Below are 23,464 nucleotides of genomic sequence, written 5' to 3' on the forward strand. Positions count from 1 at the left end.
TGTATACATAAGTAAGGCGAGACGCGAGACAGGAGGTGGCCATAGGAACTCTGTGATAAAACAACGAAACCTAATTGTGTTTGGGGTTTATAGAATTGTCTCGATGAGTACTCGTATTAGTTGCCCGTGGAATAAAAGTAGCGTCAGTCAGCGATAAAAGCTTGTACCAAAAATATTTTTTTTGCCATAAACTTATTATTTTGGTTAAAGTTAGATCTATGGGTTCGTTTTGGTAGGGTCTTAACTGAATGAGTTTTATTTTATGCGTATTAACTTGGAGATTGTGATTCTGTAGCCATTCTGCGTCAGGGGTTAATGAGGATCAGCTCATAGCGTAATAATTAACACACACACTATCACACACAGCCCACAGCTGATACGGCTTAAAGTATATAATAGACCTAGGTATATATAATTTCGACTGTTGAGTTGAGTGTGTGACGGTAATTCAGTTAGTTCCTACTTCCTTTTTACAGTTATATTTGTGTTTACCTTATCCTATTTAAATATATTAATTCTAAGATTAGTTTTTGAAAAATCTTTAGACAAACATGTTAGATTTTGTAACGAGTACAGTGTATCCGTTTGTAAATTCTACCAGAATATATTTTGTACAGTTCAGTGTTTAAAAACAAAGGTACAGCATATTTGTACATTCAGTATTCAAATTGTGCAATAAGAACAAATATGTATATATATATATACATATATATATATACCATATATTAAGTCTGGCTATTAATTCAGCTATTCATAGTCTCACGTTCATACTGCATGTTTGGTACCTGGACGACGGCACCATCAGCGGAGACTCACATATAATACGGTTCTGGCAGACTTATCCCTCTTCTTCAGTCGGTCCCTCAATACTGAGGATCGTGACATCATATCCTTCTGTTGGCAGGCTCCTCCATAGGGTTCTGTTCTCCGCCAAGCGCATGGCCTCGTGCAGTTTATATAGCATAGGTGCCGTAATTTGAGCACACCATCTAGTAGGAGGAGGGCCCTGAGGTGTCGTGCCTTCAACTTTTCCCGTTATTATTAGGCTACAAATAGAATGACCACCAAAAAATACTTTGGTACCCTATATAAAAAAATCATGCTTACCAAAAAAAATTACTGAACACCAAAAAAATAAGGCCTAAAAATACAAAAGTACCACCACTTTAATTACGACTGCACTTCAAATTGTATTCAAATACCAAATATATTGAATGATCACCAAAAATCATTAATGATCACCAAATCTTGAAGACCAAATTAATGCGATATTTTCACCTAAATAAACCACTATGATTACCAAAAAATTTATACATATTACCAAATAAAGTAAACTGATGCCAAAATTACTAGCCCCTCCCGCTCAACCCCCCGTAGCCCGCACCGCATACCTACCTAACCTAATCTACTTTTATAGTAGGATTTCGTTATGCTACTAGAAAAGTAAGTTAAACTGCTATCAGTTAAGTGGGTTAGGTTAGGTTAGCACTGCGACCCTTATTACAGAAACGAAATGGTACTAGAAAAGTAGGTTAGGTTAAGTTTCAACTGCTACCCATACAGATACGAAACGCTACTAGAAAAGTGGGTTAGGTTAGGTTTGAACTGCGACCCTTACAGAAAAGAAATGCTACTAGAAAAGTGGGTTAGGTTAGGTTTGAACTGCGACCCATACAGAAACGAAATGCTACTAGAAAAGTGGGTTAGGTTAGGTTTGAACTGCGACCCTTGCAGAAAAGAAATGCTACTAGAAAAGTGGGTTAGGTTAGGTTTGAACTACGACCCTTACAGAAACAAAATGCTACTAGAAAAGTGGGTTAGGTTAGGTTAGAACTGCGACTGTTACAGAAATAAAATGCTACTAGAAAAAGGTAACGAAGTGGATTAATTAATTTAATAGGATAACGATATATTAAATGATTGCACATTTTTAATTAAAATGTGGTTACAATTTTGTGATCATTTACTATTTTTGCGTTTACAATGATTATTTTGGAGCCATTTGCTTTAATAGGATAGCAAGATTTAAAAATTTGGTTATCATTTTACATTAAAATGGAGTTCTAATTTTGGTGGTCATTTACTATTTTTGGGTTTACAATGATTATTTTGGTGTCATTTTCTTTAATAGGATAGCAAGATGTAAAAATTTGGTTATCATTTCACATTAAAATGGGGATTGAAATTTGGTAATCATTGACTATTTTTGGGTTAATAATGATTATTTTGGTGTCATTTCCTTTAAAAGGATAGTAAAATGTAATAAAATTGGTAATCATTTCACATTAAAATGGTGTTATAATTTTGGTGATCATTCATGATTTTAGGGTGGTAAAATAGATTTTTTTGGTATTAAATTTTACTAAATCTGGTGATCAGTTAAATAGCAGCCTTATTATTACTCTTTCCAGGCTATCCGGAGAGCGACGTGACTTATCCCTAGTTATACAGAAATTTAGCGCCATTGACCTGAAACTTGACTTCGACAAATGTGAATTGTACATTTCCGAAAACGTAGAACCCTCTTTAGCAGCCCAGGTACTTCAAAGTTTTTCGAGTTTAGATCAGATTCAGAACGTTTAGTCAAAATTAGTAGCCATTCGGCCTTATTTATTTTAAAATGTTGTTGTTGGTTCCCAAATTTACGTACTTGCTCCGTTGCTGCGCTATCTGGAAAGTCGCTAGTTTAGTCCAACCTATCGATAGTCTCCTTAAGTCACAACTGGAATCGATTTTGAATGTCCATTTTAATGAATCGGCTTGGACCCAAGATTCTTTGCCCATTAGGTTTGGCGGTTTAGGAACACGCAAAATATCGAGTATTGCTCTGCCGGCATTCTTGTCCTCAATCCATAGCACGTCTGATCTCGCAGGTAAAATCCTTAAAATAACAAACTGCGAGGTCGCGTGCTTGGATGAGGCCATGAAAGCCTGGCTAGCTAAACTGCCAGATGTGCCACCTAGACCCGAGAGGCAATAAGGGCCTGGGACAACTTAGCCCCCACTGCCGTTCTAAAATCCCCAATTGACACTTCGTCGGGAAGGGACCACGCAAGGCTCCTAGCTGTGACCAGAGTCTGGACAATGACCCTTTCGATTTCCAACTTCTGAACTCTACGCTGAAGCTATGGGCCTGACTGTTCGGCAGTTATTTTTGCACAGTATCGTTTTGCTTACACACAAATCGTCTACACTCATGACTTGTTACGTCTCGCTTCTCAAAAACCGAATCTTTAACCTACCTGTTCCAGAAGTCTTCTCCGCCTTCGGTAAACGATTTGGGGACCACCTTAAGGCTTCAACCTACAGTGCCATGCTAAAGCATTGTTATCTCAAATCAAAGACAGATCAGTTATTGAGGCCAAAAAGCTTACCTACACTCTTCTTCAATCACTTAACTACGTGGAAACAGCTAGAAGCTATACTAAGTAATATTTTATAATGTACGCAAATATTTAAGTGTCATTTTTAGTAATTTTGTAACTTGCATGCTATACCTATTAAGTAACTAAATTCAGATACTGCATGTACAAATCTAAAGGCCCCTGTACGCAATGGGCCAGCGCCGGCCAGTCCAAGGGACGCAGCCATGCGGTAGAATGAGATAGCAATATCACTTGCTCCCTTTAACGCATAAATGCGGCCCCCAGAATGGCCCACGCTGGCCCATTGTGTACCCCTGTATAGTTGAATCATCGAGAGCGTGGAATTGCATATGTAGTAGTATTGTTTGTTTACAGGCATTCTATATTTGAATTTTCTATTTTCTTGTACTATCAGCATACAACCACTACAAATGCAATTCCATCTTCTCGATAATTCAACTATACACAATGGGCCAGCGTGGGTTATTCTGGGCCCCTTAGGCCATTTAAGGCCCCTGCCTTAAATGGTTCCCCGCGATACAGAGGGGCTACCGCGAAAACCGTAATTCGCAAATTGCGGGGATTTTTCTCTTTTACTCCATTAAAGGTGTAATTAGAGTGACAGAGAAAAATGCCCGCAATTTGCGAACTTCGATTTTCGCGGTTATAGCCCAGGTCTCACCTAGTGCGGGGGCCCCTGGTAAATATGTATACCATAGTTTATTGGTAAATACATTATTTTATTTTACTAATTTTATGGCTGCACGCCTATCCATCACCCAACAACGGCACTTTCATCGAGCCAAACACTCAGAATTGCTATCGGACTCCGGGTCGGGGCCGATGTATGTGTGGACCACAGCTGTGCCTCTAGTGGGGCCCCTGTTGATCGCCTTGGCCACCACGGACTCGCCTGCTCCTCGGGCGCCGGCCGCCTCTCCCGTCATGCCGCGCTCAACGACATCCTGAGGAGAGCGCTCGTCAGCGCCGACGTCCCTGCGGCTCTGGAGCCCCAGATCGCAAGGGACGACGGCAAACGCCCCGACGGGATGTCGTTGATCCCCTGGCGGATGGGCCAGGCGCTGGTGTACGACGCCACCTGCGCAGATACGCTGGCGGTGTCCTACATTTTAGCCACCAGCAAACAGGCCGGGGCGGCGGCTGACGTCCGAGAACTCTTCAAGGCGAATAAATATAGTTGTCTCGGCGCATACTACGAATATGTAGCCTTTGGCGTCGAGACACTAGGTCCATGGGGTAGGGGGGCTCGGGGACTCCACAAGGTGCTCAGTAAATTCCTAAGGGAGGCCACAGGTCATCCTCGCGCAGGCAGCTTTCTCGCGCAAAGATTGGCCATAGCAATCCAGCGCGGGAACGCTGCCTGCGTGATGGGTACCCTACCAAGGGCGCAAAATTTTTAGCTTCAGTTATCTTAATTGTAGTTAATTTTAGTTTTATATTCATTTTAGAACACTTATTATTTATAATAAATGAGTTTTTGTATATACCAAGTATCAATTTAAGAAATTAATAAAGTTTGTAATAAACTCACAGGTGTTTTATTTTCTAAGATAAAAAATTGAATGAGTTTAGGACGGTTTTTATCGGTTTAGGAAGTCACTATTATCGATTTTTCACAGCACTACTTTCTATCATGTCGGTTATTATCGTTTCGAGAACTCACTATTATCGATTTTTCACAGCACTGCTTTCTATAAACCATAGATAAATATATAGATAATATATTTCTTTATCTGTGCTATAAACAATTTTCTTTATGTTGGTATGAATAGATGCTCATCAGTCATACATCAGTCAAGTCCTGTCAAAACCAACCGTTTGACAAAAACGTACTATGGAGTTCCTTCTCTTAGAACGTAGTGATTATATGCTCTTTGGCGTTTGCAATTGCCTGACACTTTAATGTGTCCTACTTGTATTATTCCTTTTTTAATTAAATGGTAAAATTTAGTATAGTATACTAATTGTAAATTAAGGTGCGAAGAATGGGGGAGAAATCTACGCCACTTCTGGCGGTATTGCAACTGCTGAGAAAATATAACCTTAAGGTAAACTTCACAAAAATACCTGTTGTTTTTATTGCGGTATGCATTTTGTACTTCTAATTTGTAATGTATTGTTTTACAGGGTACTGAAGAAATACTTAGGAAAGAAGCAAGTTTGGGAGATGCCGTAATAGAAAACTTGGATTTACCTGAAGTAGAACTTGCTAACATTTTGACTTCACATCATACAGAGAGTGATCCATACAGTTATGAATTCGCCTACGACAGCTTGAAAAAGTTTGTCGAAACTTCTTTAGATGTTTACAAGGTAAGGTGCACTCGTAACATGTTTAATAGGAACTTATTATTGCATATATATTTATATAGGTAAGTATATAAAGAGGTCGAGGAAAACCTCAAAAACGATGGGCAGACGACATCATACAACTAGCTGGAAAGAACTGGTTGGAAATAGCAAAAAACAGAGAGAAATGAAAGGGTAAAGAGGAGGCTTTCACCCAGCAGGGATCATTGCAACCAACCTAACATAAAATAATGTAAAGCACTGAGCAAATAAAGCTATAATAATAAATAAGTATTATATACTTATTTGTTAATACTCATTTTATCCCCTACAATTGTCTAAATGGGACTCCTAGGTGACTATATTGAATGATTATAAATCTTATTAGATTTACCATTTGATACATGATTGTAGTGACAAATTTATACACTGTGATCACCTAGATTCATTTATTTCGGACCATACTGATTTCATACCTGACCACCTTTATTTTTTTTTCTAATATTATATGACATGTTGCACTTTTAAATAACACAATTCAAAGTATTTTATGAGTGGTATATTTGTGGTATTATAATAAGTTAAACAAATTTGTTGGCCCAAAATATCTTTATTTAACAATTTTTTTGTTACTAAAAATACTTACATGGCTTCTATTCTTAACACATTAGCTCCTACACCAACTTTTGGAAATATCTAATTTTTTTGATACTCTCAAGTTACAGTACACTTAACTTTGAGTATTGAGTTAAATTCTACTCAATACTCAAACTCAAGTGTACCCAAACGCATACAATAGGTGCTAATGGGTTAATTTTCTTCACTTAACATTTATTTATATTATACCCTGATGTACATTGCATTACAGCATGAGCTCTCTACACTTCTGTACCCAGTGTTTGTGCACATGTACATGGTGCTCATATTGTATGACCATAATGAACATGCCATGAACTTCATGGAGAAATTTGGCCCAGAACAGGAAGACTACTATCAAGAAGATTTGAAGAAAATATCAATTGTTAAAAGCAAGGAACAAATAAAGGGAAATGAACTGGCAGAGATCTATAGGTAATGTTCACCCATTTGAAATATCTTCTTAACTAAAACAGTAGTTGTGGTAGTAAGACAAACAGTTAACTTTTTGTATGTCATTATAGACAAAAGACATCCATTGTTAGGTCTAGACATATACCGCCTTCATGGACTGGTTTACGTAGCCTTTATCCAATGGTTCTGTGATCTTAACTAAATCATTGGTCCTCCTTGTTGCCCTCAACAAGACCCTTCTTGAAATAATAACTCCAATTTCTAATACCAAGACTGGTCCATATGATTTTGTTTGATGAAATTTGAGTTTAAGTTCTTAATATAATATTTTATTTTAGCACCAACAAATTTGTAGTGCAAATGTCAAGAGATGCATCATCACAACTCAAGCGTTATCTGCATGAACAAAAGAGTTGTACAGTCATAATAAACATCATCAATAACCACATCCACATCGACATCCACGACGGCCCAGGCCGGACTCTGGCTCAGGTCCGGACTAGCATTGGGAGCATACTTGGAGAAGCACCGAGAAGTGGTTTGACTTTTATTTATTACAAGTCTTAGCACCTCTCCCCATTAATAATTCTGTATTGAACCTCCATTCCGCCCCCTAATCCAATCTATCAAAATTCATACATATTTGAGAGCAGGGTCCCGTTACTCAAAAGCTTGTAACTTGTAATACAAGTGGAAGTCCCTTTCTAACAAAAGCTGTCATAAAGTGACATCCCCTTGTATTACAAGTTACAAGCTTTTGAGAAACGGGCCCCTGGTGTGATCAAAATCAATCTTAATATAAACTTATATGTGTATACATTATACATATTTTGTTATAATTGCAGAGAATCGCACAAAAGTGTATTATGGACTATTGAAGGAGCCAGATATACAACTGTTTCCCGTACCCACTGAAGATGAAGAGGAAACTGAGGAAACTCCAGATAAGCCAAAGAAGAAAAAAGCTAAAAAAGACAACATTTTCATGAAGAAACCTAAATCTGATCCTAATGCACCTCCAAATGACAGAATCCCTCTGCCAGAGTTGTAAGTTGGATATTGAACATGTCATATTCTGTTTCATACAAACAGTTAATCCATGTTAATTGACAAAGGCATGTTAAGTTAAGAAATATTTATTTATTGAATGCATCTCTAATTAGATTAGTCTTGATTGTCGAAAATAAATAAATAAATAAATATTAGACAATCTTACAGAGATGAAGTTACTAACACAGTAAGATCAAATAGAAATTATCCATAACTCAGGTAGCTTCGTAGGCAGGGTCACTACCAACTAGGATAGGAGGTCGCTAACTTTCAATCTTTTGATTATTTACAGAAAAGAAATGGATAAAATTGAAAAAGGAAAAGCTCTTAGAGAGGCAGCAAAACGTGTGCAATTGGGACCGGAAAGTCTTCCCTCCATCTGCTTCTATACTCTGCTGAACAGCGGCCACACGGCTATCTGTGCAGATATCTGTGACGATTCTACTCTGTTGGCTGTCGGCTTTAACAACTCTACAATCAAAGTTAGTATTTCTATACAAGTACGATAATCAAATTCTGAGAACATTGGACATTAAATTGCATTAAAGAGCATCGTATAGCCATTATGATTTCACTACTCATATTTTAAAAATGACTACAATATCCAATACTTTTATTTAACAGGTATGGACTTTGACACCTGTAAGATTACGTGGAATGAAATCTGCTGAAAAATTGCAAGACATTGATAGAGAAGCAGGTACAGTGCAATTCTTTCCTGTGGTAGTCATTCAATTTTCTACCTTAACATAATAATAGTAAACTACTAATAAAAGTTTCGTCCGCGTAGAAATAGTTATCACATATGAGATATAATGTATAATTATATATTATATTGTATGAGAATCACAATCTTCCAACTCTCACATCACCTCCTTATAGAAAAAAATCTTCTTAGATGAAATCTGGAATGGAGAAAAATCTATATAAGTATATATTTATTCCAGGTTACATTATGAACTGTCTTTATTAATTTGATTATATGTAAATTTTCTATCATTTTATTATATAAGGTACATTACATGTATGCAACAAACGATAAAAAGCCTTAAAATAGAAAATACAAACTAAAATTAAAAATTAAGCTTAAAAATAAACTATAAATAGAAAATTTGTCCCAAATCGCCGTCTATTGGCAGCGTGCCGAGAAGGCTTATCCTTTTATTATTTTGGGTAAAAAAGTTATAAACTTCCATTCCAATATGTCCATCGATCAGTAGCGTAACTGTACCAACTGAGGCCTGTGCTCACGGCCTCTAGGTCAAATTTGGGACCCTCTCAGGCCAGTAGCCCGTGGCATTTTGCCCGCTTTACCACCTTGTAGCTACAATCAGTCTTTCCCTATTGGTACATTAGTAAAATGAGTTATTCTTTTTTTCGTATTTTCAACAGGAGATGTTCTTGTACGAATGATGGAGGAAAGAGATAGAGATGCTTGTCGTACGCTATTCGGGCATTCAGGACCAGTCTACAAAGTTTCATTTGATCCATTTAAGAATTTGCTGTTATCCTGCTCAGAAGATGCAACAGGTACTTTATTTCATACAAAACAGGCTTTTTCATCAATCTTATATTAAACTTTAATCATTATTGTTCTACCAGTTCGTCAATTACAACCAAAAGATCATTACACTAGATGCAAAACTTATAAATTACTACAATACAATATTAATTGAACATGAATAAGGAACGTGTTTTTTTTGTATTTACGTGTGTGGCGTATCTCCTGAGTCCTAAAATATTTTTAAATTTATGATGTAGTCAAATTACTTTTTCAATAGGTACCTACTTATTTGTATATTTTTTTAGTGAGACTATGGTCCCTTCAATGTTGGACATGCCTAGTGGCATACAGAGGCCACGTGTGGCCGGTATGGGACGTGAGATGGTCCCCGCACGGGCACTACTTCGCGTCGTGCGGCCACGACCGCACGGCTCGTCTCTGGGCCACGGACCACCATCAACCGCTGAGGATCTTCTCTGGCCATCTCACGGACGTTGATGTAAAGATTTCTTTTAATAAGGGTCTTGTTACACATTGATTAGTGTTTAGTGCAAGTTCCTAAACGCAAGTAGAAAATGTATAGGTATAAACTCGCACCCTTTTGAACGCCAAACGGTGCATCCAGTTGCCGTGCGACTGACGCCACAGGGGTCAAATTTAGTTTTGTGGATAAATAATGCAAACCTAAAAGTGGGGTGTTTTTCAGTAGATTTTCATCAAAAAACGATCGACGTCAAATGCCGTCTTTGGCGTTGTTGTCGCGATTTTGCGTTGACGTCAATTGCCGCGTGTGGCGTTCAAAAGGTTAACAATCAATGTGTAAACAGGCCCTCAGTGCATGCTAGAATCATTGGTAGCCTTGTGGTAAGACTTGCAACTTCAAAGCCACAAGTCTTAGGATATTTTAGTCGCTTTTCGGTAAAGGAAAACGTCGTAAGGAAACCGGACTAATCTCAACCCAATACCTCCCCTATAATTTTGAATGTTCCCTCCGTGAGCCTTGTAAAATGGCAGGACAACGCTAGGTGATGAGATGATGATGACTAATTGACCTGCTACTACAATTGGGTTGTAGATATAGTTGGAAAACATTCGTAAAAGACCTAAAGATTCAATAAAATCCAGTAAGAAAATGGGGGTTATTCCCACTAGTTACCACCAAGTTCTTACCAGTGGTAACTACTGGGATTTTTTTTCCCACCTTTTGCCACTGGTAACTACTGGGAAAAATAATTCCCAGTAGTTACCACCAACTCGGTGTGGTATTTATTAAAGCACTCTATATTTACACTATACTATTTATTCTGTTTTTCTTAGTATTGTAATTTAACAAAATGTTGGTAGTTACCACTGGGAAAAAAAAATCCCACCTTTTACCAGTGGTAACTACTGGGAATAAAAATTCCCACTAGGTACTAGTGGGAATAACCCGAAAATGGCAACCATATTAACAAGACAGGCAAACAATCATTAGGTATTCGAATCACCTTTAATTTCAAGTTGCACCTTTTTTTCACTTTCAGTGCGTGCAATTCCATCCAAACTCAAATTACATAGCCACAGGCTCCAGTGACCGAACAGTTCGCGTGTGGGACTGTTTGACGGGAACTCAAGTGAGAATCATGACGGGCCATAAGGTAAGTTCAGTACGGCCCCAACATTCAGGCCGAGTCTTAGCTTTTCCTACCATGTGTAATTTTTTGCTAGCTAAACTAAGTAAAGAGAGGTACTACCACAAGTATCGTTCGAATATGAAAAAGCGAGAGAAAGGCAGATAACGAGATATTCAATTTTCCCAGTAGGCCCTCTTGTTGCGCTAGTAGCCGTCGCCTACACGTACTTCAGTTACTTGCATCGTTTGAAGCAACCGAAAGTAAATGGTGTAACAAGACAGCGTACAGTATGCGTATTAAGGTAGGCGCGCCTTTTAATTGCTCCAGCTGCTTGCACCGTGTGCAAACATGGCAAACATAATCTCGTCAATGTATTGGCAGTGAAACAAAGTGTGACGACCGGTCTGGTCTAGTGGATAGTGACCCTGTCTGCTAAGCCGATGGTCCTGGGTTCGAATCCCAGTAAGGGCATTTATTTGTGTGATGAACACTAATATTTGTTCCTGAGTCATGGTTGTTTTCTATGTATATAAGTATGTATTTATCTATACAAGTATGTATATCGTCGCCTAGTACCCATAGTACAAGCCTTGCTTAGTTTGGGGCTAGGTTTGATCTGTGTAAGATGTCCCCAATATTTATTTATTTATATTTATTATTAAACGTGTATTTTTGTAGTGCGCAGTATTCACGCTGCAGTTCTCCATCTGCGGACGCTGGCTGGCGTCGGGCGGCGGCGGCGGCGGCGGCGGCGGCGGCGGGGAGCTGATCGTGTGGGACGTGTCGACGGGCGCGCCGGCCGCCGCGCTGCCGCCCGTGCACACCGCGCCCCTGCACGCGCTCGCTTTTAGTCGAGACGGAACTATTTTAGCCTCAGGCAAGTTTTCAATATAAAAGCCGTTACAGACGGCCGCACCGGACCGCGACCTTCGCGAATTTCATGTCGTTTTAAAATGAGAGCGGTTTTTTGGCGGCGGTAGGTTCTTGTCTATGTAGGTGTAGTCTCCATCAATAGATTGAGGTTTGGTCACAACTGTGCACCAGCGCACTTAGCCAGATTTTCGATTATAGCCGATGGTACATGTCCTCACTGCCAGAATGGTAGCGTTGCAGATGTTGAACACCTTATATTTAAATGCCAAGTGTTTGCGTTTGAAAGACTCATCCTTGCAAGTGAATTAAGTGAAGTGTTTGATAATAATGTCCCCCGCCGCCTCACTGATATTCTTAAAAACGTTGACAGTTACGTTCCATTGTACAAGTATATCAAAAATACAGTGTTGAAGATTTAAAGTGAAGTGTGTTTTAATAAAATTACTAGTGCATTCTCTGCCATTTAACTCTTTAAATGAAGTGTTCGAACAAAAGTAAAATAAAGACTTGGCTTAAAGGACTCGCATCCAGGCCATAATTGTTTAAAAAAAAAAAAATAGGTGTAGTCTCTTCATGGAGAAGAGTGGCCCACGACAGACCTCAATGGAAAGAGCTAGAGGAGGCCTTTGCCAAGCGGCACACTGAGCTTAGAGATATACTCTAACTCAGAACAAAGGGGCTAGATAGATAGATAGGTTCTTGTGACTTAATGTTTAGAATTAAAATGACTAAAAGCTCCTCTAACAATATTTTTTTTGTTTCTAGGGTCTTTGGACTGCACAATCAAACTTTGGGATGTTGCTGCTATAACTGACGAAGTGCCGGTAGAAGATGCACCTAATAACCCAGTGGAGAAAAAGGAAGATAAATTTTTGTTGCGTTCGTTTGCTACGAAAAATTCACCAATAACAAGCTTGCATTTTACAAGGCGTAATCTTTTGCTGGCTGTAGGCACGTATGAAGGAAGTACATAACAATAACGTGTTAGAATTCAATCTTTTTAATTACTTATATAAATATAATAAAAGCACACTTTTTTACAATAAATAACTTTTTTTTTTACATAAAGGGAAATCATAAAATTTGAAGTAGGTAGGACCGTTCTGATGTTATAAACTGTATCATCAAGTTTAAAATAGACTCATTACTTCTAGCAACTTGGGCTTTCATGGCCTGTTTAAAATCTTCCTTTACTCCCTTGTCTGCGCCCCTGGTGCCGATCCTTCTCTGTCCTAGATGCTGTTGGGAATTTGGTAAAATATCCAATGCTACACTGTTATTCTGATCATTCCACATAAAACTCAGCTCCTCCAGTATGTCTATATGTATAATATATGCTGAGAATAAATGATAGTGAAATACACCCTTTCGTTTTATAATATCCAAAATGTTCATAAAAATCGCTTCTTCCTGGGGCCATCCAAATTGCATCAATACTAATATGTGGCCATAGGTTAAATCTGAACTGTTCCCTGTGCTGAGCAGAATTCTTATAAGCAAGGTGCAGAAGTAATGCATTATTGCTACTTTAGTCAGCGGCAAAAAGTGTAGATGTCTGTGAGTGCCACCAACGATCAACTCTGTCTCTAAGGCACCCTCGACTGATGGCAGCTGTGGCAGGGCTGCCAGTATGCTTTCCACACATGCTGCATACTTTTTGTGGAAGAAATTAAAAGAAACTCTCATTATGTTAGCAGCAAGATTGTTGCCTTGAACTGTCTGAACTGTTTCATCAAATCTTCCTTGATAAAGTGCCAATTCTTCAGAAAATCCATCAGACCAAGGTTTGACTTGCAACTGATTAGCTAACTTCATGAATTCCCGAGAGATCACCTCATTACTGTGCAGCAGCTCCCAACAATTAGCTGCAGCTTGAAACTGATTTGATGAAACTCCAGTAACTTCTATTTCTGATTTTCTTCGCTTCAACGGTGTTATGTCTGGATCTGCAAGGGCTTCTATAAGAATATGATTTCCTTTTTGTGACTTTTGTTCATAAAGTGATCTCAAGAAGAAAGTGGTTCCACAATACAGCAATTGACGACAATCATCGCAATTTCTTAATGTCAGTAGCTTTTGAAAATATGCTTCCTTATTTAAGCTATTATTGTAATTAATCAGATAAGGATCCCAGCCAAGTTGCCTTCCAAGTAAATCTAAAACACCATAGAGTCTTAGCCATGGGTCTGATATATCATGTTCTGTTTCATCATAGACATAAGAGTTGTAAAAATCAATAGCTTTGACCAGTAACCGCTGTAACAATCTGGGGGATTCTAAAGAGCTAAGAAGGGGCAGAGTTTCCACAACCAGGAGCCTGGCATACCTATTGTCACTGAAGAATTTATCTGCATTGATTAATGTTTTGACCAGACTGTCAACTCCAAGTTGGGGAAACTTTTTCAATAATAAAACCAACAACCGACAGTGCTCCATGGTGTCATCACTGTTCTCTACACTAGTCTTCAATATTGTTAGTTGTATATCGGGACATATTTTGTCAAACATTTGACTCAAAAAACTAGATTCTGCCGTTTTAAGAGCGTTAGCGATGGCCGATATTTCTGGTAAAAGTTCTGGAAGATTTTGACGTGACAACATCAGAGAAGTGAAACACTCTGCTGCTTCCTGTAAGTTACCAGATTGTTTTTCCATCAGATAAGCCTCAAACTGTATCTTGAAATTTGTGGGAAATAGTGTTTTTGCTGTAAGCATCCATGCTTTTGCAGAATGTATGTTATTCTTCTGAGCTTCTTTGGCTTTAGTAATAATATAATCTTCATCACTTGAAGCAGCTTCAATTCCAGGCATGGTTGCATGCAAATTGTGCATGAAAATCCTGATTTCCAATGATTATATTGTTGATTGAAATTGATTGAATAAGCAAACAGTACAAATACAAAATGATAAGTTCGGTCGGCTTCACTCCACTCAAACATGACAGTGACAGATAATCTTTTTTTTTCGGCAATAGTAACTACATTCTGCCGAATTTTGAAATCTAAAATAACAATCGTAATAGTGCTAAGAGACAGGCGTACTAAGGTCGCTGTCTGGTACGTCCGTCTTGTTAAGCCCCCTCCAGACTATGTGCGTGAATCGCGGCGCGACGTCGCGGAGCGAACAATCGCGAAGTTGACGTATGACTCCACACTCGCACATTTCACGGCGATTTCGCAGTTTGGTTTGCGGCAAGATGGCGGAAAAGCATCAGCTGATCGAGTTTAACTGTTAATTATCTATGGCATCATACGTGATTTAGCTGTTATTCCATTTTGTTTTGTTGTAGAACCGTAAAATATAGCTGCTTAATATAATATAATCATAATATAATTAATATTCATCTTGCCACAGGGAAGCCAAAATATTGTGTAATGTGGAGTCTTGCAAGTTCGCGCTTCGCGTTTCCTTTGACGCGGGCCGAAATACCGACAAAAAACGGAGAACAAGGCGCGAAGACGTGAACAATCTGCGAAATCGACGCCACACTCGTGTTCGCGGCTTCGCGCCGTGAATCGCGCATCAATAAATAAATAAATGAGTGTGGAGGGCGCTTTAGATAGAACTTTTAAAGCCGTAACAGACTACTGCACCGCACCAAGCTCAAGGCCTCAAGGTGCGCCGCACCCATAAGTGAGAGCGAGAAAGAGATATTTTGACCGCGCCAAGTCCCGGTGCGGTGCGGTTGTCTGTTGTGGCTTTAAGTCATAGATCACCAAACTCTTCTATTGAAGTGACATTTGATGTGATTAAATTTCTTGAAGTCGGGGTTTTGTCACATTTTTATAAAACAAAATGAAAACGATAAGATGATAACAAATCGCTTTCTGCAAATAAATCATCTAAAGTAATGGAAAGATTAAATTACTCATTAAACGACGTGCATTTGTGCGATGGTTATTCTATTGCGGAATTAGTTCCGGATCTTGTATTGGAAAACATATTTTCATACCTATCTGTGAAAGATCTTCGAAATTGTTCCTTGGTTTGTAAGAGCTGGTACAGAATCCTCAGTGATGAAAACAACGACGTATGGAGAATACATTGTTTTAAAAGATTGGCAGAAGAAGTCATGAAGTCCGACTTGCTTTCCACATTAACAACTTATAAGGCAAAACTTAAGGCTTTCTTTCATGCTTGGAATCCGCATGACTGTTCCAGAAACATTTATGTCAAACCCAATGGATTCACTTTACACAGGTATTATCTACAGCTAAATAAGTTATTTGTATTATTTTTAACCTCAATGATATTTGCTCTAGTATAGAAGGCATCTGTACTGTTTGTGGTTCTCACAAAAATATACCATATTTTAATTTATCATTGTCAAGACTGATAAGAGAAACAATAACCCCTTCAATCCCAAGGATGTAATTTTTATTTTTTTGCTAGCCTAAGGTGTCCCACTGCTGGGTAAAGGCAATGTAATGTAATGTGTGTAAATTTTATGTTATGTTATCTATAAAATGACTCCACTTCAATTGAATCTCATTTGAATATTACAGGAATCCAGTAGCACAAAGCACAGATGCTTGCAGAGGCAAAGTGGGTTTCAATTATGGCCGACATGCCTGGGAAGTGATATGGGAGGGTCCATTAGGGACCGTAGCTGTGGTGGGCATCTCAACCAAAGAAGCACCTTTACAATGCCAAGGCTATGTGGGGTTGTTAGGGGCTGATGAACAGAGTTGGGGATGGAATCTTGTGGACAATCACTTACTGCACAATGGTGACACGCAAGGACACTATCCGCTGCTTAACAATTGTCCAAAATATCAAGTAAGTCTTAAAAATTTATTCATTTAAAAAAGCAATTTATTTAGAATAGCATATCTGAGTAGTCTTAGTAACTACCCTGAAGCTGCGCACTTAAAAACAAAAAAAAAATTAGGTCTAAAAAGGTAAAATGCATCTAACAATGAAGATTTTTTTTCTTTTTGCAGGTTGGTGAGCGCATACGTGTGATATTAGACTGTGAGGATAACACTTTGTCATTTGAAAGAAATTATGAATTCCTAGGAGTTGCATTTAAAGGTAAATAAGTTATGGAGTTATTGGATGTACTTATAAATCATATATTTAAATTATGCACTTGATTTTGATGAACATGAATTTGAGCTTTGCTGGATTAAGTCATGTTAAGGTCCCAACACTATAAAAGATTTCTTTTTATTTAGTTTAATACATTATTGTTTTGGGATTTTAGAATTCTTCTTCATTGTCTTGTCTTAATGAACACTAATTAATTCCCATGTTATTTCAGGTCTTCCCAACAAGCGACTGTATCCAACTGTGTCAGCTGTGTATGGAAATACTGAAGTGTCTATGGTTTACCTCGGTCCACCATTAGACGGCTGATGGCGGCCTTCAATAACTAGATAATCATGATCATAACCCAGTTTTGCAGGGGCAAAAACGCACCAGGGGGCCGATTTTTTAATTTCTACTGTTCGATTTCGTGTATTTCGTTCAATACTATTGCAACTACTAGGCATTTAAATTCTACTAATAGAATAGGGTATTTGACTGTATTTAAAATAAATTATTTTGCACCTTGCATGAAATAAAGCACCAGAAGATTAATAGAGAAACATATACAGCAGTTATTTTTAGACACAATTTCTATTTGAAAACCCATATAAAACTATAAAGAGTAGGTAAATTGAATGTGACTTCACATGCAGTGCTAGTGTTTCATATAAATTCCATAGTAGCAAAATCGTTTCGACATATCGAAAAAAGAAACTGATTTGACTAGTAGTCAAAACCCTATTGAAAACGAAATTCTAAAATCGCCCCCCTGGTTGGCGCAAGTGTCCCTAAGGTAGACCCGTATGGTTCGTCACGTCAATATAGTGGTGGTTTTTCTTTTGTATATAATGCTTCTACTTATTTTAATTTATAATCCTATTACTTTACATGAGTGTGAATATTATCCAAAAAATTGTTAGCATTTATTTGAGATACCATAGTATTATGTAAAAAATTTGTATATATTTGATGATAGATTTAAGTTATTATTTATTTTCTTTTGGTTAATAATAATAATGTATGATGCACATTATATTTTTGTTGCATTGCCCTAAAGTTGACTTATTGAGAATATTACATGGTGGTTTTACGATAAGTACCTAATGATTTTGTGCAATAAAATGACCATCCACGTAAAGAACATGGCAGTTTTTTTATCCAAGATTAGTTTTTAGGTTCGTTATGCTGTCCTTTTTATAGGATTAATTTTATGGAATCTTTCTACAATTTGCACATGTGTAGTGTAGGGTAGTTATGTTCAGTAGGTAGAGACTAGAGCAGTGGTTCCTAACCTTTTCAGTCCGGTCACTTCTATGACTAACTAGGGAACCTGATTTTACCCCTCCTCCCAATGGTAATAAAAAATAAAACGTGTACGTTTGTTGTATTGTTATAACCGTTCTCAAGTTACTGATGTTATTTAATACGGTCGTGCTTAATGGGGTTTATTACAATAAAAATGCACTTTTTAGTCAATACTTTATTTAACAAACCAGTGAATTCTTATGATAACTAGGTAGATTATTTTATTTCGTTTAATCACAGGCTCACAAGAATTACGCGGCGGCCAAATGTGGTCGTGTTTAGTGGCATTATTAGATATTTTAGCTGGCCATAAGCAGAGACAAGTAAACTATAATATAAAAACAATACTGCTAATCCAAATACAAGGCGGCGTTTCACCGAAATAACAATTTGTTGTAAATGGCATCACCTTAACTCTTTGTACCGTTTGTATGACGCTTCGATCGCCTCAATAATAAACCGAGAAAAGATATGCACTGCCTGTTTTGCACTTACGGCTCGTCTTGGCGGGGGCACGGCCGTGCCCCCAGATTAACCGAGTCTAATTAAAAAGCGTTATTAGAGGAAGTCAAAGCGCCACGCCATACTTGGGACAAATACCTCGCTAATGCGACGCCATAAAAACGGGTTTTCCGGAAGTACGTAACCTAAGTACCTACTTCTTTTTACATGGTGTCCCAAACAACGAGTACTCAAAAGGTACCCAGACACTTTCTGCTTTGCTATCTTACTGCCAAGAGGGACAGGGAAACTTTTCTCTGTTGTGTCCTCTCAGCAGAAAATGTCCTGAAAAAATGTAAATAATAACCCTCTAAATACAACTAAGTACCTGTTTACAATCTGATGTGCCTGCTAGTTGACACGTCATTGAGTTTTATTGTATCAAGTTTATGAATATGAAACCATTTTAAAGAAATATGGAATTAACACCAAAATATACCTACACTTTTGTGTTACCTGATAGCAAAGACATATATATGTAACTCCGTATAAGATGAATAAAGTCTAAGGAAAAAACGTGCCTGGGAAGTCAAGAAAAAGTCATTCTCGGACAGATGGCGCATACACCTTTGGCCTATCCTCGGCTAGATGGCGGTGACGACACCGTTTCCTATTTAACAATTTTAACACATAGGTATCAGTGAATGAACATGGGTCAAAATGATATAAAAATAATGAAATCATTTATCCATATATATTAATTTTTTGATAGTTTTATACGTTTTCATTTTGAGTTTTGGTCGTGTGTCGATAGATGGCAGTAAATTTACTGTGACTACAAAATTTACTATGACAGGACCCCTCTATACTATCTAATTCTCTTTGCCGGATAGTAACCCGAGTTTAATGGAGCCATTTTTTTTATAAATGCAGACGGTGCTTTTTTGACTCTTTTCCACATTTCTGCTAGGTGAACGTAAGTAGGTCTTGAATACCTACTGAACAATTTTTACTGTGAGACCAACCTCGCAAATGCAAAACAAAATGTGTTTCTTACATGGAATGTATGAAATTAAAATAGTATTGCTACTCGAGATTTAATTTAGGTACACGACGTGCTGCGTTTGCTGCGCCCACGTTATGGCCGCATTATCACTTTAAACCTAGAAATATACCTACTAAATTCAAAAACAACTTTTTTCATAATTTTCCGCAACCATATCTTTACACTAGGTGTTTGCCCTAATTTTCTACACAACCAGATCTAGATCCGATTTATTTTCTATTCTGCCGTTTAAATCAGTGTTAAAATTGTTTAGCGACAAGGTAGGTACTTTGCTATTTTTTTTCTTCGACACTATTTAGTAAGGTATTAGGTAAACGATTAATATTTAGGTATACATATTCACAACACTATGGAAATTCAATAAAATAAAACACAAAGTAATATTCAAAGAATTTCAGATTTTACAAGCTTTTAACTTGCAATGTTTGTAATATGTTTGTTTGGGTCAAGTTTTGCAAGCTGAATTAGACCTACTTTATTCGATTGAGCTAAAATATGACATAGGTACAGTCACCTGCAATAATATGTTACACTTCGAAGACCGCAAAAATAAGTGACACGCTCTTATGGCTCTACAAATAAGATCGTGTCAGATATTTTTACGGCCTTCGAAGAGTAATATATTATTGCAGGTGACTGTACATATGTAAGTTGGGTGACAAATTGACAATACAATATTATGGTACCATCGAGCTGAACTGACAATGGACACAGGAGGTTGTCATAGGAACTGCGATAAAACAACGCAACTTAGTTGTGTTTGGGTTTGTTAGATCAGAATTGTCTCGATGAGTATTAGTTGCCTGTTGAAAGAAAAGTAGGTATCTACAGCCAAAGATAAAAGCTTGTATCAAAAATGAAAATTTTTGATAAAATTATATATTATATATCTGAATTTATTCCGTGACCACAGAAATTTCGGTGCTGAATAATACCTAATTGAGCTCTGTGTGGTGCACATCTAACACACAATTTTTATGAATTTCCTTTTCTTCAGAATTCATTATTACGAAATATATTTTTTTACGAAAAATTACCTGAAAACATAATCATTCCGAATACCACTAAAGAATAATAAAGCGATCATTTAATCATTTTAATCTATTCTCATTTAAGTTTCTTTTTAATTAGGTACAAATTGTAATTCTCCCTGAGCAAGGGGATAACGGCATAGGTTCGTAAGTAGGTACCTACCTACCTATAGGTACAAGTACCTACAACATGTACAAATCCAAATCAAATCTTTAACCCTTATGGATATGGAATTACCTACAAGAAGGTTCGAGGTTCAAAAACGCGAAATCGCTCTGACTTCTTATGACTGTAGTCAATGTATTTACATTACATATGGTGCTACTTTACCGCCCTAGGGCGGGATTAAGGACAATACGTGCCTATATCAAAAATTTAAAGGGCCATATGTACTGTAAAACGTTGTACAATACACGTGCGAAAAGGAAAATCGCACTTGTATCGTAATATAACTATAACATACCTATTTAAAATTAAGTTGGTGGAATGAATACGTTTTTAAACACATTGAATGCAAAGTGGTTATAGTGGTACGGTTGATATACCTATGTAGAGATAACTCAAGCGTTTGAAATTATGGTAGAATAATGGCAAGTAGCTGTAAGTGGGCCAGGGGGCCAGGTGAGTGAAGTCACATGGATATAATTATTTTATTAAGTACGTAAGTATGCCATTGGCTGAACTTTTTTTTACAGAAAACGGACCATAATCGTAGTTTACAGAGTACATTATTGTATGAAATGCTTTGAAGGTTGCAGTTTAATATCTTTACGCTTCAGTGGTTTTACTCGTATGTTCCATTGGATATAAAAATCCATTATGGAAATATAAACTATGTACTTACATGTAGCAAATAAGGTACCTACATTATTTGGTAACGTCTGCGATTCTTATGTTACAGACAACAAAAAGCAACAAACTGACGAATTTTTTAGCAAATTTCCATACCTTATGTTTGTATCACTAGGTACTAATTACCTATTTATGTATCTCTCCTGTTGATTCTACTTTTTGATGGTTAAAATAAATATTTAATAGGAATCTTTGGTAAAACAGGTAGATTACCTAAAATGTATTACCGTAAAATCAGCAACGCAGTGGAAAATATTTATAGACCACGACAGTTCGAAAAGGGTATAATTCTTTTTTGGGATCAGCATTCAAAGTTACAAATTTATACAAGTCGGGATCTTATTGTGGTAAAGAATGGTTTCGATTGACAATTCAGAAACTCCTTTACTTATGCGGATGTCACTAATATGCGGATCCGCACGTAGCTCCGGTGTGTGAGCGAGACCGCTATGAACGTAGGTATATAACGCATGTCCCGCGACGGGCTCATCTAATGTGACCGCTATAACTCATTCAGTGCTAATCAAAGGCTAATCACGACACTTTGTCGTTGTGCCCTCATCGAACTATTATTACAAACGTATAGAAGCGGCACAGAGAACCAGTATTTTGCGCCATAAGTTGCTGTCGTTTTGACAACAAACCGAGCGTGAATCTCGCGATCTAAACGCGTAAGCGCCACGAATTTTACGGCCCTTACGACGTTTTCGTCGCGTGGTACAGGTTGCGATTGTGACAATTTCATGGTTTAGTATAGCTTCTCTATAGTAATAATAACTCAATGTTTGTCCTACGAAGCATTCTCGATAGGTACCAGCATATAGGCGACGCCGTGGCGCTGCCATCGTAGCTTAACGGTGAATGACCGTTCCGACTAATTTCTGGATTTTGATAACGCACTATTATCCAATGAAAGGTGCAATAATGTCAATAATTGACTAATTCTTCTCATCGATACTTATTTCTCTTTGATCCTTTCTAGAGCAAGAAATGCACGACTTGTCCTACCCTAACTTCACATATATTTGTCTCGACCTGGATCTATGTAGCATTTTATAGCGTAACCATTACCTTTGCCCTAAAAAGTATTAAAAAATCGACTATTTCCCATTGTTGAGGACCGCTACACCAATTCGACATGGCTGGGATGATCGGCTGGCTATAGCTAGCCTGGATGGCGACTTATAACTATATTACCCGCAATGTATATATAATAGGTACTCAACTCATTTATACATATAAGTAAATAAATCTAAAATCTGTCATATTTTCCGTCTAAGTCAAACTATATTTAAAAAAATGCATAAGGTATCATAATATTGATAATTGTTCTCAGAATCGCTATGACTAGATAGGATATTATATTAGTTAGTTGACATGTTTGCTGCGTAGAAATACAGTTTCATTTAAAATTGATACTGATAATAATCGGCGGTGTTGGCCAAACGTTATATCAGACGTATACATAATAAGGACTGCTAATTCTACACTAACTGCCAACTTTAGCGCAGTTTCAGTACCATAGAAGACTTGTATAACGTTATGACCTCTGCTTATATTAACGGCATCCTAAGCCTAATAGAAGTGAGATTACTATACAACCGATCAGCCAACACTGGCTGTCACACCGCAATTTTCTACCCTAAGTTTTATATGCGAAAAGCATAATATCAAATACTTTTGATCACTTTAACTAGTTATTTTAGGCGTTTGAATATTTTTTTATAGGTTTAGGTACTTATTGGTACAGTATATTCGAGGCTTAGGTATTATAAGGAAAGCTACTGTTTGAAATAAATTTATGTACTTAGCGAGTATTTTTTGTGAAGTCAAGTCAGTGTTCAAAAACTATGTAACCAAGTGCATTTTAAATAGGTTTATGTAAGGGTAAGGGTTCCGTAGTTGTGAGTATAACTAAATATATTAAATGTTTCAACATCAAATCATTATCTTCCTAGAGTCCCTCCTACTA

The 23,464-nt window shown here is 37.5% G+C and overlaps 3 protein-coding genes across 4 annotated transcripts; 2 read left to right on the forward strand and 1 right to left on the reverse strand.

Moving 5' to 3' along the window:
• Positions 1-5,285: 5,285 nt before the first annotated feature.
• On the forward strand, positions 5,286-13,128 carry LOC134790717 (transcription initiation factor TFIID subunit 5). 2 transcript variants are annotated; one of them, XM_063761622.1, is made up of 12 exons: positions 5,286-5,434; positions 5,514-5,699; positions 6,544-6,746; positions 7,064-7,263; positions 7,571-7,772; positions 8,068-8,257; positions 8,400-8,475; positions 9,168-9,305; positions 9,585-9,778; positions 10,803-10,916; positions 11,571-11,769; positions 12,531-13,128. In XM_063761622.1, the coding sequence occupies exons 1-12, from the start codon at positions 5,372-5,374 to the stop codon at positions 12,737-12,739; spliced, it is 1,974 nt and encodes a 657-aa protein (XP_063617692.1). In that variant the 5' UTR covers positions 5,286-5,371; the 3' UTR covers positions 12,740-13,128. The 2 variants fall into 2 exon arrangements, with proteins under 2 accessions (XP_063617692.1, XP_063617693.1); XM_063761623.1 differs by lacking the exon at positions 11,571-11,769 and having other exon boundaries at positions 12,531-12,728.
• LOC134790718 (integrator complex subunit 10) lies at positions 12,750-14,645 on the reverse strand. Its single transcript, XM_063761626.1, has one exon. The coding sequence runs from the start codon at positions 14,595-14,597 to the stop codon at positions 12,840-12,842; it is 1,758 nt and encodes a 585-aa protein (XP_063617696.1). The 5' UTR covers positions 14,598-14,645; the 3' UTR covers positions 12,750-12,839.
• Positions 14,646-15,504: 859 nt separating this feature from the next.
• LOC134791118 (F-box/SPRY domain-containing protein 1) lies at positions 15,505-17,937 on the forward strand. Its single transcript, XM_063762144.1, has 4 exons — positions 15,505-15,965; positions 16,271-16,544; positions 16,709-16,799; positions 17,029-17,937. The coding sequence occupies exons 1-4, from the start codon at positions 15,616-15,618 to the stop codon at positions 17,121-17,123; spliced, it is 810 nt and encodes a 269-aa protein (XP_063618214.1). The 5' UTR covers positions 15,505-15,615; the 3' UTR covers positions 17,124-17,937.
• Positions 17,938-23,464: the final 5,527 nt, after the last annotated feature.

This window comes from Cydia splendana, chromosome 5 (genome assembly GCF_910591565.1).
Source record: "Cydia splendana chromosome 5, ilCydSple1.2, whole genome shotgun sequence".
NCBI lineage: Eukaryota > Metazoa > Arthropoda > Insecta > Lepidoptera > Tortricidae > Cydia > Cydia splendana.

Excerpts from the sequence above, each read along its gene's own strand:
- LOC134790718 (XM_063761626.1), bottom strand. The coding sequence starts at position 14,597 with ATGCACAATTTGCATGCAACCATGCCTGGAATTGAAGCTGCTTCAAGT.
- LOC134790717 (XM_063761622.1), top strand. The coding sequence starts at position 5,372 with ATGGGGGAGAAATCTACGCCACTTCTGGCGGTATTGCAACTGCTGAGA. Across the intron at positions 5,435-5,513 it reads TGAGAAAATATAACCTTAAG|GGTACTGAAGAAATACTTAG; the intron begins GTAAACTTCACA and ends ATTGTTTTACAG. Across the intron at positions 9,779-10,802 it reads GCCATCTCACGGACGTTGAT|TGCGTGCAATTCCATCCAAA; the intron begins GTAAAGATTTCT and ends TTTCACTTTCAG.
- LOC134791118 (XM_063762144.1), top strand. The coding sequence starts at position 15,616 with ATGGAAAGATTAAATTACTCATTAAACGACGTGCATTTGTGCGATGGT. Across the intron at positions 15,966-16,270 it reads AATGGATTCACTTTACACAG|GAATCCAGTAGCACAAAGCA; the intron begins GTATTATCTACA and ends TGAATATTACAG. Across the intron at positions 16,800-17,028 it reads CCTAGGAGTTGCATTTAAAG|GTCTTCCCAACAAGCGACTG; the intron begins GTAAATAAGTTA and ends ATGTTATTTCAG.